The sequence below is a fragment of the Ochotona princeps genome, chromosome 4 (assembly GCF_030435755.1).
Source record: "Ochotona princeps isolate mOchPri1 chromosome 4, mOchPri1.hap1, whole genome shotgun sequence".
Classification (NCBI taxonomy): Eukaryota; Metazoa; Chordata; class Mammalia; order Lagomorpha; family Ochotonidae; genus Ochotona; species Ochotona princeps.
The window spans coordinates 4664903-4677856 of NC_080835.1; the positions used below are offsets into that span (position 1 = coordinate 4664903).

Consider the following 12954-nt stretch of genomic DNA (forward strand, 5'->3'; position numbering starts at 1 on the left):
TTTCGCTGACGGAGCCCGTTGGGCGAGACTGGGGGAGGTCTTATGGCGCCTCAGCAACTCAGGTCAGGGCGACTCCCTGATGTTTTTCAGAAGGCCTCTGGACTGTACCCCAGACTCCGACAGCCCGTCAGGGTGTCGGGCTGAAACCTGCACTGTTCTTCCTTCTGCGGAGATCCAGTTGTCAGGAAGAACGGGCGCCCCCCATGGCGAGGCCACCAGCCCAGCGCTGGGCACTTCAGTTCTCAAACTGCCCAAGCACTGGCAACTCCTCTGCTACCTTTTCTGTTAGGCTCTTCTTCTTCTTCTTTTTTTTAGATTCATTTTTTTTTTTAATTTTATTACAGCCAGATATACACAGAGGAGGAGAGACAGAGAGGAAGATCTTCCGTCCGATGATTCACTCCCCAAGTGACTGCAACGGCCAGTGCTGTGCCGATCCGAAGCCGGGAACCTGGAACCTCTTCCGGGTCTCCCACGTGGGTGCAGGGTCCCAAGGCCTTGGGCCGTCCTCAACTGTTTTCCCAGGCCACAGGCAGGGAGCCGGATGGGAAGTGGAGCTGCTGGGATTAGAACCGGTGCCCATATGGGATCCGGGGCATTCAAGGAGAGAACTTTAGCTGCTAGGCCACACCGCCGGGCCCTGTTAGGCTCTTGTAAAAGCTTTTTCTCACTAACTAGATCTCGATTTCTATGGATCCATGTTTTGGGTTTTCTTTTCACTGGTCAGTATTTGCTGAGGGAAAAAGGCCCCTCCATAGATGCGATCTAAGCAATGGAGAGAGACCTAGGGGAGCAAGGTGCCACGCCTTTAACCCCTTCACAAGGCAGCCAGTGTTTTCTCTCGGCCCCACCACAGAGGAGTTCCACGTGGCAGAGACAAGTTCTCCAGTATAGTTCTCACTGTCCCCTTTCCTGCATAGGGCTCTTTTTGGATTTCCTTTGAGTAAACCTGTGAGGTTATTTTGTTATCCCTTCTACCGGCTGTAGTCGCTGTAAGCAGAAAGCCAGGGTGAACACACATAGCCAAGAACATCGTCCTACTCGCTGATGGAATCAAGCCCAAAGTTGAGGTCAGGATTGTCAACTCGAGCTTAAAACAAATTTCAAAAGGAGAGCATATTTGGTCTGCCCAGACGCAGCACGGCACAAGAGACAGGAGCGAGTTTTTCACTCTTGGCACGTGTTGTTCTGCCTTTGGCCCAGGCAGAGGCCTAGGTCTAGCATGGCGCAGGAAATGGCAACGAATTGTTCACTCCTGGCACGTGCTGCTCTAACCGAGACATCCCACAAGGCGTGGAAGGTCGAGCGACGTGAGTGAGTCGAGTGGGCGACTTCACTCCCTTCCGTGGGCTTGAGCAGCATACACCTGGACGCCATGGGCGAGGCGGAAACTTCGTGTTGATCCATCCGCCACACACCCCCTTGGGGTTGATCCTCAAACGTCACGATTCCTTAGATCCCCAGAATCTAAGGAAAAGGGGCCTGATCTTTTTCTGCACCACAGCCTAGCTGCCCCCTTTGAGCTTTAGAACGGGGACAATCAGCCTGGTTTGGCCCTCTTTGCATAACTGCTCTGCTGTGCTAGCTCCCCCTCCACGTGGAGCACACTCCTGGCTTTGACCTTGGCCCTTCCCTGTTTTGTCTTTCGCCAAAGTCTCCCAACTGCACCCTTGTTGGCTATCCCGCAGGAGTTCATTGTCTCTCCTGGTCAGGGCTCTCTGAAACAGCCAGCCAGACCCCAGACCCTGCATCCCCGCTGGGGAGAACTTAGAAATCATTAACCCTTTCCAGCTTGTTGGTCCTTCTGCCGCCGACTAGGAGTATGGGATTTTATGTGTCTTTGCTTTCAAGGTGTGTTGCACTGTTATTAATGATGGGTTCACGTGCTGAATCAAGGTTTTTCTGTTATTGCAACTGGCTCAGTGGTGAGCTCTCAGCTGTTTTGTTGCTGCTGCTTGGTCTTGCAGGTTAGCTAGCTACTGGTTTATAGTGTTATTCTAGCTCTGATCAGATCTGGCCTACAGTGTGTTAAAATGCTCAATTGAATGTACTTTTTATTTGGACCTCTGATAAGATTATGCAAAATTTGTTGCCTTAAAGTTTCAAAAGTGGCTAATATATACTGGCGCTTATCTTGTTGCATTATTAGTCACAGTTGTTATTCTAATGAACAAGGCCCAGAGGCCTAAACAGTACAAGTAGTTCCACAGTGTGCTATGTAATGTAAATAGATACTTATAATTCTTTTTTTAAGATTTATTTATTTTTACTGCAAAGTCAGATATATACAGAGAAGAGGAGGGACAGAGAGAAGTATCTTCTGTCCAATGATTTGAATAAATCTCAGATTAGGGCCACAGAGAAATCTACCAGCTTCTCAAAAGGCTCAAGGAATGACTTTGAGTAGATTCCATTAGATCCTGTGTAGAGACCAGGTGATGTATAGATGACAGATTCTTAACTGCCCTGGACATTAGGAAAGAGCTTTAGAAACTTACAATGGGACCTGAGGGTACCCTGCTACCCTCTCAAACGGGTTGTCATGGTCTTTTACCTTCCCGTGTGGGAAGAAGCTCCTGGCTCCTGGCTTTGGATCAGTTCAGCTCCGGCCATTGTGCCACTTGCAGAGTGAACCAACGGATGCAAGCTCTCTGTCCTCTCTGTGTATCTGACTCTCCAATACAAATAAATCTTTTTTTTTTTTTAATGGAGTGTGCAGGTGAAATACAGGTTCACGTCTAACAAAGCAGTACAGTTAACCTCACCCTTAGCCCCCACCCCTGTGACACACTCAGGTAGAGAAATGGAAGTGTCACCTCCACGGGGACACCAGCTCACCCTCCTCCCTTCCCTACAGGGAGCCTCCATTTTCTCCTACCACTGTTGACTTTGGCAACAAACCCTTTCTGGCTAGTTTCGCCACCTAGGGAGTGATCCCCAAGCAAGTTTCACTAACTTCTCATGAAGGGACCACGTCACCCTGCGGAGAACCCCCCACCCCTCATGGCCTGGGCACCCCTCCCATTACCTAGCCGTGCAGGTGTCTTGCACAGGGGGCAGAGCCGCCCGGGCTCTGCTCAGGAGGGGCTGGTGAGTAACGTAGTGGTGAGCAGGGCACGGGACCTGGTGCAGGTGTTCAGTCCCAGCAGAATCGCTGGCTCACAGGGTGTGGTGGTTTTACTACGTAACACCTGCCTGTTTTCCCAAAGTGCTCATACCAATTTCCACGCCCACCTGGTCCCAGTTCCTGTTGCCCCATTTCCTCACCAACGCATGGCACTGTCTGCACACTTTTCCCATCTGGGTGGTATCGACGGCACTTGTCTTTCTGATTGCTGGTGAAATTGAGCTTTTCCCCATGCTTATTCACTATTAGGGTATCTATTTTTTTTAAAAGATTTGTTTTTTTTTAATTGCAAAGTCAGATAAACAGAGAGGCTTTCCCAGGCTGTAAGCAGGGAGTTGGATGGGAAGCAGGGCCGCCGGGAATTAGAACGGGTGCCCATATGGGATCCCAGCATGTACAAGGAAAGGACTTCAGCTGCTAAGCTACCTTGCCAGGTCCTAGGGCATTATTTTATTTTACAATTTATTTATTTGTATTGGAAAGTCAGATTTACAGAGAAGAGCGAAAGAGACAAAGATCTTCCGTCCACTGGTTCACTCCGCAAGTAGCCACAACGCCTGGAGCAAAGCCGATCCAAAGCCAGGAGCTTCTCCCACACGGGTGCAGGGTCCCAAGGCTTTGGGCATCCTCTACTGCTTTCCTAGGCTAGAAGCAGAGAGCTGGAAAGAAGTGGAATAGCCAGGATATGAACCAGTGCCCATATGGGATCCTAGTTCATGCAAGGCAAGGACCCCAGTCACTAGGCTGCCGTGCTGAGCCCTATTAGTATAATTAATGGCTGCCTTGGTTTTTTTTTTTTTTTTAAAGATTTATTATTATTGGAAAGCCAGATATACAGAGAGGAGGAGAGACAGAGAGGAAGATCTTCCATCCGATGTTTCACTCCCCAAGTGAGCCGCAACGGGCCGATGCGCGCTGATCCGATGCCGGGAACCTGGAACCCCTACCAGGTCTCCCACGCGGGTGCAGGGTCCCAAGGCTTTGGGCCGTCCTCGACTGCTTTCCCAGGCCACAAGCAGGGAGCTGAATGGGAAGTGGAGGTGCCAATATTAGAACCGGCGCCCACATGGGATTCCAGGGCGTTCAAGGCGAGGACTTCAGCCACTAGGCCACGCTGCCGGGCCCTTGTTTTTTTTTTTCATTTCATTCTGAAGGAAGAGACAGAAAGCTTCTGTCTGCTGGTTCACTCCCCAAACGCTCCCAAAAGCCAGTGCTGGGACAGGCCAAAGCCAAGCGCCCAGAACTCCGTCCTGGCTCCCCTGTTGTGCGGCGATCAGCTGCTTCCCCCAGGGTGCACCTGTGAAGCTGAAGTGGAAGGCCAAGAGCCAGAACTGAAACTACGGGTGACCCACTACACTGGATAACTGACCCTGTCCACCTTTCAATCTTTTATTTTTCATGACACAGTTCCTTAGGGTTAGGGATTTCTCCTTTTAGAGAAAGTGGTCTTCCATGTCCTGGTTCACTACCCCAAATAGCCATAATGGCCAACGCCGCACCAGGCTAGAACCAGGAGCCAAGAGCTTCTTCTGGGTCTCCCACACAGTACAGGGTCCCCAAACACTTGGCCACCCTCCACTGCTTTCCCAGGCACATTAACAGGAAGTTGACTGGGCCTGACAAGGTAGCCTAGCAGCTTAAGTCCTCGCCTTCCATGCACCAGGATCCCATATGAACGCTGGTTCTAATGCCAGTGGCCCCATTTCCCATGCAGCTGCCTGCTTGTGGCTCAGGAAAGCAGTTGGGGACGTCCCAAAGCCTTGGGACCCTGCACCCATGTGGGAGACCTGGTAGAGGCTCCTGGCTCCTGATCAGCTCAGCTCTGGCCGTTGCAGCTGCTTGGGGAGTAAACCACTGGACAGACTTTGTCTTTCCTCCTCTCTGTATACCTGACTTTCCAATAATAAATAAATATTTAAAAAAAATAAAAAACAGGGAGTTGACTGAAAGTGGAAAAACCAGGACTTGAACCACACACCAGCCACAGATGCTGGCCTCGCAGGGGTGCTTAACCTGCCATGCCGGAACGCTGGTCCCCTGGTTACGACCTGGGTGCAGCCCCTGCTGTTATGTTACTGCAAACACCCTCTCCGGCTGTCTCCTCACGCCATAGTTTTAGGTGAATAGATACTTCCAATATCCAGAGCTAAATGCCTACTTCCCCAAGTCTACGGGCAAATTACTTAGCCTGGATCCCAGGTTTTCCCACCTGAGAATGAGACAATGATTACCACGGAGAGAAAAGCTGTTTACAAACATGCTAGCTTCAGCTGCATCCTGAGCACGTCGCAGCACAGCGAGGTACCCCAGCACGCTGGTCCGATCCTGCTCCACCTCCAGGACAGCTCTGCTGCTGCCTCTGGCAAGGGAAGAGGCCCCTCGTGGGGGACTCTTGGACAGTGCTGGGCTCCAGCCATTGCAGCTAACTGGGGAGTGAACCAGACACAAAACCACTTGCTCTCTCATTATGCACCTTTAAAATACATTTACAGATCTGACGCAACCGCTCAGACCCTCACCTTGCACAAACCAGGATCCTGTGAAGGCGCTGGTTCTAATCCCAGGTGCTCCATTTCCTATCATGCTGTTTGTGGAGGATGGCCTAAAGCCTTAGAACCCTGCACAGAGGCTCCTGACTTTGGACTGGACCAGTTCCGGCTGTTGTAGGCATTCGGGGAAGTTAACCAGCAAATAAAGATGTGTCTGACTTCCCCGGGTAAATCTGCCTTTCCAATAAAGTAAATCTTCTATACCCCTGCACCCTTGTAGGAAACCTGGAAGAAGCTCCTGGTTTGGGACAGGCCCTGCTTCGGCCGATCTGGCCATCTGGGAAGTGAACTGGGGAAGATCTGTCTCCTACGGTGCCTTTCAAATCAATTAGATCCTCTAATTCTTTTTAAAAATACATAATAGAGATCTAGTTTTTACTTAGGCAGGTTTTAACAGAGGACAGACAGATTTCCCCTCCGCTGGTTCACTCCCCAAGTGACTTCAATGGCCAGAACCAAGCCAATCCTAAGCCAGGAGCCAGGAGCTTCCTCTGGGTCTCTTATGCAGGTGCAGGGTCCCAAGGTCCTGAGCCATCCTCGAATGTTTGCCCGAGCCACGAACAGGGAGCTGGATGGGAAGTGGGGTTGCCAGGACACAAACCAGCATCGCTATGGGATCCTGGCAGTTGCAGGGAGAGGATTTAGCCAAGCCATCGTGCCAGTCCCTTATTTGTTTATTTGAAAGGTAGATATAGAGAAGGAGAGACAGAGACTAACATCTTCCAACTGCTGGTTCACTCCCTAAATGGCCACAACGGCAGGAGCTGAGCTGATCCGAAGCCAGAAGCATTTGGGCCATGCTCCAATGCTTTGCCAGGCCAGAGACAGGAAGCTAGATCAGAGTTGAGCCGCCAGGACTACAACTGGTGCCCACGTGGATGCTGGTACTGCAGGCAGAGGCTTAGCCAACTAACACACCTAGCCTGTTATATATGGAAGATCTCTGTTTGACTTCTAAGAAGAAAAATCGAGGGTTGAAACAGCCTGAATTCCAGCGTCACTCAGCTGTGGTGCCTACACTCTTCCTCCAGGAGAGCAGGGCACACGGAAGCCAGACCAGGTGTGTCCCCACATCCGGCCCTGCTCTTCCTGCTGCCTCTGCCTCCCACGGACCACTCCAGCAGGTGCTGCCCAGCCCGGCTGTTGACGGACATCTGGTACCACACAGCCCTCCCAGCGCGGGAGATCAGCCCACTCTCCATTACTCAGGGATTGGGACACACGGGGCACCTGCCCAAGGCCCGGGTGGCCAGGGCAGCTGCCAGTTTCAGTCCTGATAAGAAGCGGGCCCTGTCTATCCGTGGCGATGCCGTGACTGCCAGTCACCTGCCTGCCAACACACCAGGCGCAGTCCTGAAGGCCGCTGACTTTATTGAGCTAAAAAAGTTTTTGAGGACAGTGACTGCCAAAAAGAGAGCCAAATGGCAAAGAGACCAGAGGGAAGGGTGGGGGGAGGGCAGGGGCTGGGCACCCACTCAGGAAAGCAGGACGCTCTCCCTGTGGGACTGGCAGGAGACACTGAAGGGCGACGCATGCAGGTGTGAGAATCCCAAAAACGTGGACGCGGTGAGGGCAGGGCACCTGGCGAAGGCCCTGCAGGCACCAGGGGGTCAACATGGCAGCGACGGCCCACTCCGCCCTTCATCTGGGGGCGCTGGGACGAGTCCCCAGGCGGCCGCCAGCCAGGAAGACTGCAGGCTGGGGAGAGTCACAAGAAGGCGTCGCACCACTCTCGCAGGCAGCCGAAGCAATCGCGGGACTGCTTGGCATTGGCTCCGCACGTGTCCTTCAGCCACTCCCGGAAGAGGTCTTCATCCTTCTTCAGCACCAGAAACTGCCCGAGGACCACGTAGGCCTGCCACAGGCAAAGCGGGGCACTACTGAGAATGTGTGTGTGGGGTGGCTAGGTGCACCCCGGGTGGGCTCCAGGGCTCACACCGAGTCCCATCCACCCCGGGTGGGCTCCAGAGTTTACACCGAGTCCCATCCACCTGGGGTGGGCTCCAGGGCTCACACTGAGTCCCACCCATCTCGGGTGGGCTCCAGAGTTCACACCGAGTCCCATCCCCGTGCACACGAGCTCTCCGTCCCGCCCTCCCTAGGTGCACGCACTCCCCTGTGCCCCTGTTCCCCGCACCCTACAGCGGCGCACGTCGCAGGACCCCCCCAACACACACACCTTGTCGAAGCCCCGCTCTTCCAGCTTCTTGCCCAGGACCTCGCCGATCCCTGCTAGGCTCCCCACGGGTTTCTCGCCCATGGGCTCGGCCACGAAGTCCCGGTGCTTCTGTGACGTGGTCATCTTGATCGGGGTCACTCTGGTAATACCCCCCACCCCCCAGAAAAGCAGGTTAAGGGCTGGCTGAGCTTGCTCACCTACCCAGCCAGAGGGGACACGCCAGGCCAGGCACTGGGAGTTCCTCTCATTGCACACACGAGGGAACAATGGGGTGTTCCCCACAACTACTCCGAATACTTTCTCTGCGCAGCGGGAGCTGGCCTTCTGGAATCATCCCGCCGCCCCAGCAACAGGTGGTGTGTCCCGGGGCGGCCACTGCCCTCCGTGACCTTGGCCTGGCCAAGGCACCTGCCCCGGCCCGGGACGGTCACGCGGGCCCGGAGCAGCAGCCACGAGGGTCCAGCCCGGGTCACACCGACACACACACGCGCCGACCCGCTGCTCCCCGCTGCTCCCGGAGCGCGGTGCGGGGCGCGAACCCGCGTCCCTCTGCGGCGCGCCGGCCCCGCCCCGTCCGCGCGCCGCCCGGCTCTCGCGCCTCGCCCGCAGCCTCCTCCGCGTCTCCCCCGCAGCGCCCAGCTCCGCGGCCCGCGCTCACCGGCAGCTCCGGCTCCTGCAACGGCTCCTCCCGCCCACCGGGCCTCTCCCGCCGCCGTCTCCAGGCCACTAGAACTTTCCTCGACTTCCGCTTCCGGGTTACTTCGCGAGCCGCCTACAGCAACAACAACAACGACGACGACATCCGCTTGCAGCCCCTGGGCGGGGCGGCAGGGCGGTGCAGCCACAGGGCGGGACCGCAGGGCGGAACCGTCCCCAGCGCATACAAGGCGTCGTTTGCTGGGGGCCGAACTGCTTCCCACGGTGGTCGTTTCTCTTCTGTGAGGGAGAGCTCTCTCCGGGAACTCGGAACTCCTCGGAACTCCACGGAACTCGGTACTCAGGAGCTGGGGTTCAACTGACCTGGCGTGGTGGGACGAATTAGAGCGACGGACAGAGCGAGAGGAAGGCTTCCAGGAGGACGGCGGAAGTTGACTTGTTGGCAGCGGCGGAGTTGCACTCGTGAGTTTCCCGGAGTCGGGCTCGCCGCGGGGCTGCGTGCAAGCAGATCGGACCGCTCGGACCGCCGGCAGTACCTTGAATCGCCGCCGGCCTGGGACCCTGAGGTCGCTGGAGCAGGCGGAAGGTTAGTGCTGGCCCGGTCCAGGCGGCAGGAGGCAGGGGAGAGGCAGGCGGGGACCGGCAGCCGCCGAGCTTGGCAAACCTCAGGCTGGTAGTCCTGCAGACGGGCATGGGGGATGGCCCAAGCCCAGCCTCATCTCCCGCCACGGTGGCGGCGAGCCCTTGGGGAGAGCCTGAGGGTCGGGGGCGATCCCTTGAGGGAATCTGAGGGTTGGGGGTCGGCGGGGGGCGGGGAGGAAGGTAGAGACGGCTGGGGGAGTGTTTACCAGGAACACGGCGCCAAGGGGCTGTCTAACAAGTGGACAGAATGAGGCTTGTCAACGTTTACTCGAATTAACAACAGCGTCAAGTTTGTTAAGCATCAGAGGTAGCAGTCCACCTGGTGGGGGCGGGGCGCTGAGCTAGTTAGACCCGGGAATGTGGTCCGGTCAGGGAGAGTGGATCAGCAACTGACAGAGTGGAGACCAAAAACCCATCAGGGCAGGCATGATAATCCTGTCTGGCCACCAGAGCCATGAGATTCGCTCGGAAGCTGCCTGCCTTCTGGCCCTTCTGGTGGCATAGCAGAGCCCTGGACTCCCGGGGGATCCACTGGGCACCGGGCCCTGCCCACCTCTTAGTCCCATAGAGTGCACTTTCTGGGGAACGGGTGTAAGCTTAGGAGTGACAGGTTGGGGACGCCTAAGGAGGGGGGGTGCTGGGGAGCAGGCCAGCTGGGGGCGGACTCCTTCCCCTTAACGCGCTCTCCTGTACAGGCTCCCTCCGTGCCGTGACGGCAGGCCTGGTGTCCGGGTAATCCCCTTGCAGAGTTGGGAGGAGTCGGCTGTTCCTGCGTCCCTCGTCCTCTGAGACAAGAGCCAGCATGTCGCGGGTCACTAAGCGGAAACACGTGGTGAAGGAGGTGCTGGGGGAGCACGTGGTGCCATCGGAGCAGCAGCAGATCGTTAAGGTAAGTGACCCGGGCTCCCCCTCCCCGCCACACCCCGGCCTGCCAAGGGCCTGAGCCACCCCTCGGCCCCGTGTTGACCCCAAGGCCGATGGATCTCGGTTCTTCCTGCAGGTTCTCCGGACTCCGGGGAACAACCTGCACGAGGTGGAGACGGCTCAGGGGCAGCGCTTCCTGGTGAGCATGCCCTCCAAGTTCCGCAAGAATATCTGGATCAAGAGAGGTAAGAGCCTGTTGCGCAAGTCCCCGTGTGTGCCCCTGTGTGTGCCCCCGTGTCCCTGGGCTGCCCCAGTGGAAACAGGCCCAACGTGCCTCTGCTCCATAACCCGGCAGGCGACTTCCTCATCGTGGACCCCATCAAAGAAGGACAGAAGGTCAAGGCCGAGATCTGCTTTGTGCTTTGCAAGGACCATGTGCGCTCGTTGCAGGAGGAGGGGCTATGGTAAGGGGCTGGGGTCCTGGGTGGCGCCACGTGGCGGCAGGGAGCAGCCCTTGTGCCCTCTCTGACGCTGGCTCTGCTTTTGGCACAGGCCTGAGGCCTTCTCGGAGGTGGCTGAGAAACACGACAGCAACAGGAGCAGGTAGGAAACACCCTTTGGTGCTGATCCCATCCTGTGTGTGGCTGCACTCCCCAAGCAGCTCCTCCTGGCAGGTGGCTGGGGAAGCAGCAGAAGTTGCCCACGGTTCTGGGCCCCTGCACCCAAACAGGAGATTTACAAAGCGCCTGCTCTGTCCTGGCCGCTGCAGCCATGTGGGGAGTGAGCCAGCAGATGGAAGGTCTCTCCGTCTCTGTCCTTTCTCTGTGAATCCTGTGTGGGCATGTGGGAGAAATTAACCTGAAAGTGGGAGGGGAAAAAAGCCAATCAGACCCGCATGGGTGGCTTTAGGAAGCTTCCATACCGGGGTGCTTTGTGGTTATGATTGTGCTGGCAAGTTGGGCACCCTGGCTTACAGTCCTGGCCTTGTGTGATATTAGACATGTGCCAGAATCTGCTAAGACTGGGTGGGAGTTGGGGGGGCATCAGGGAGCCGATGCAGCCTGCGCGGGCTTTTGTTCCACGTGGGCTCACCAAGCTCTGCTGTGATCGGCCTTCTCCTGGGTTGGTGGGGTTTCCCCACGGGAACCTGAGTGTTTGGCTGGTGGCCTTCCCCGAAGCCCTCGAGCTAACTGTCGTTTGTGTCCCCCGCAGACAGAGTCAGCCAGAGCTCCTTGCTGAAGCCCCGTGCTCAGTGGAGTCCAGCTCGGAGGACGACTCCGACCTCTTCGTCAACACCAACCGCAGGCAGCATTACGAGAGCGAGGAGGAGAGTGAAGACGAGGAGGCAGCCTGAGGAGCGGGGCCGCTGCCGTTCCCTCAAGGACTCGTCACGGCTCCCCCAGATGCGGACATTTTGGGGTGCCCTGCATAGGAGCGAGGCAGGACCACTCAGAGCCGCTTCTCTGATACAAGAATTAACCCTCTGTTGGGTAGGGTGGTCCTAGAAGCTGAGTCGCCATCTGGGGAGGGACCCTCAGATCACTGGACACACAAGAAATGGGAGCTGGCCGCAGCCTGGCGCAAGTGGTTTGTTTCCCCTCGTTCTCCTCCTCTCCTTGGCTGCTTAGGTGCAGGGCACTGGGAGGGGCATCTCTTCTAGACCACCTGCCTGCTGCCGATACTCAGGGTGACCGTTCCCCTTGCCTGTCCGTCGCCATCACCACAGCAGTGCCTGTGTCTCTGGGGTCCTGCGCCCTCAGCCGTCTTCCTGGGGACATGTGGTGTGATGTCCATCTGTAAGACCTCTGTCCATCTGTAACTTTGTTAAGATTTTTTTGAAATGCAGTGTCAGAGGGAAGAGGCAGGCAGATCCCTGGGTTACCTGCAGCAGCTGGGCCAGGCCAAAGCCAGGAGCTCCATCCGGGTATCCTGTGTGGGTGGCAGGAACCCAGAGACTTGGGCCAGAAGCACAGAGTGTCCAGGACTGCAGTCAGGGACTCCGGTAAGGATGCAGGCGTGCCTTGTGGCAGCTTATCTGCACTGCCAGGTCTGCCCCTTAACCTCGTCTGAATGGTTACGCACGGTCCCATGATGGAGTGTTCAGCAGGTGGTGCCCCAACTCCCTGATATTCCAACCCCAAGACGGGCCCTTGGCATCTCTTCTCACCTGCTCTGCGCATGTTTAGTCACTATCAGGACCCCCGTTGGTTCCCTACAGGTCACAGTGCCTGTAGTGTAGACAGCTGTGTGTCCTCCAGCCCCAGCTCCATTACTTCTTGTCCAGTGGGCACCCCTCCCAAGCTGACTTTCATTCTCCGGATGCCCTGAGGTTACCACAGGCACCCTGGCTTCCCTCCTGTGCACTCGCTAACCCTGCCTCCTTCCATCGATACCCTGACCCTCAGTGGGCTTGTCCTTCATCCACTGAACTGAACTGGAAGGCCCACCAGCCGCACCGCAAGCTCAGGAAGTCCCACCTCAGCCAGCCAGCCCTCACAGTCCGACAGTCGCTCGGAGTGTCTGCTGGTTTGCACTGTCTGTGTTGGCTGCGCTGGCCCAGCGCAGCTCATGCTTCCCTAAGAGCCAGAAACATGGAGATGCATTCTCCCTGGACCCTATAGGAGGACCAGCCTGCTGCCATGTAGGCTTTATTCTGGAAAGAATTGAACTTTAACCTCTGGGACAGACAGACTGATGTTTTGAGAGAAAAAGAGGCATGCAGGGGTGAATGGATGCCAAGAAGGAATTGTGGACCTGGGCTGGAGCTGCCGCCCAGGACCACACAGATGGCCCCGCCCTTGTGGGCTGTGCTCGCGTCCTGTTGCTGCTCCTGGTTGCCCATCCCAGGAGCAGGCCCAGAGCACCGACCATGGGCCACCCTGAAGACCGACAGGAACAGCAGACACAAGATTAGTGTACTTGAACACCGCCCTGGA

General features: G+C 56.5%; 2 protein-coding genes across 2 annotated transcripts; one reads left to right on the plus strand and one right to left on the minus strand.

Moving 5' to 3' along the window:
- Positions 1–7030: 7030 nt before the first annotated feature.
- On the minus strand, positions 7031–8670 carry BANF1 (BAF nuclear assembly factor 1). The gene is made up of 3 exons (XM_004596656.2): positions 8514–8670; positions 7856–7994; positions 7031–7531 (listed from the first exon to the last, which is right to left on the minus strand). The coding sequence occupies exons 2-3, from the start codon at positions 7976–7978 to the stop codon at positions 7385–7387; spliced, it is 270 nt and encodes an 89-aa protein (XP_004596713.1). The 5' UTR covers positions 7979–7994; positions 8514–8670; the 3' UTR covers positions 7031–7384.
- Positions 8671–9825: 1155 nt separating this feature from the next.
- Positions 9826–11592, plus strand: EIF1AD (eukaryotic translation initiation factor 1A domain containing). The gene is made up of 5 exons (XM_004596657.2): positions 9826–10043; positions 10155–10263; positions 10374–10482; positions 10571–10621; positions 11231–11592. The coding sequence occupies exons 1-5, from the start codon at positions 9957–9959 to the stop codon at positions 11370–11372; spliced, it is 498 nt and encodes a 165-aa protein (XP_004596714.2). The 5' UTR covers positions 9826–9956; the 3' UTR covers positions 11373–11592.
- Positions 11593–12954: the final 1362 nt, after the last annotated feature.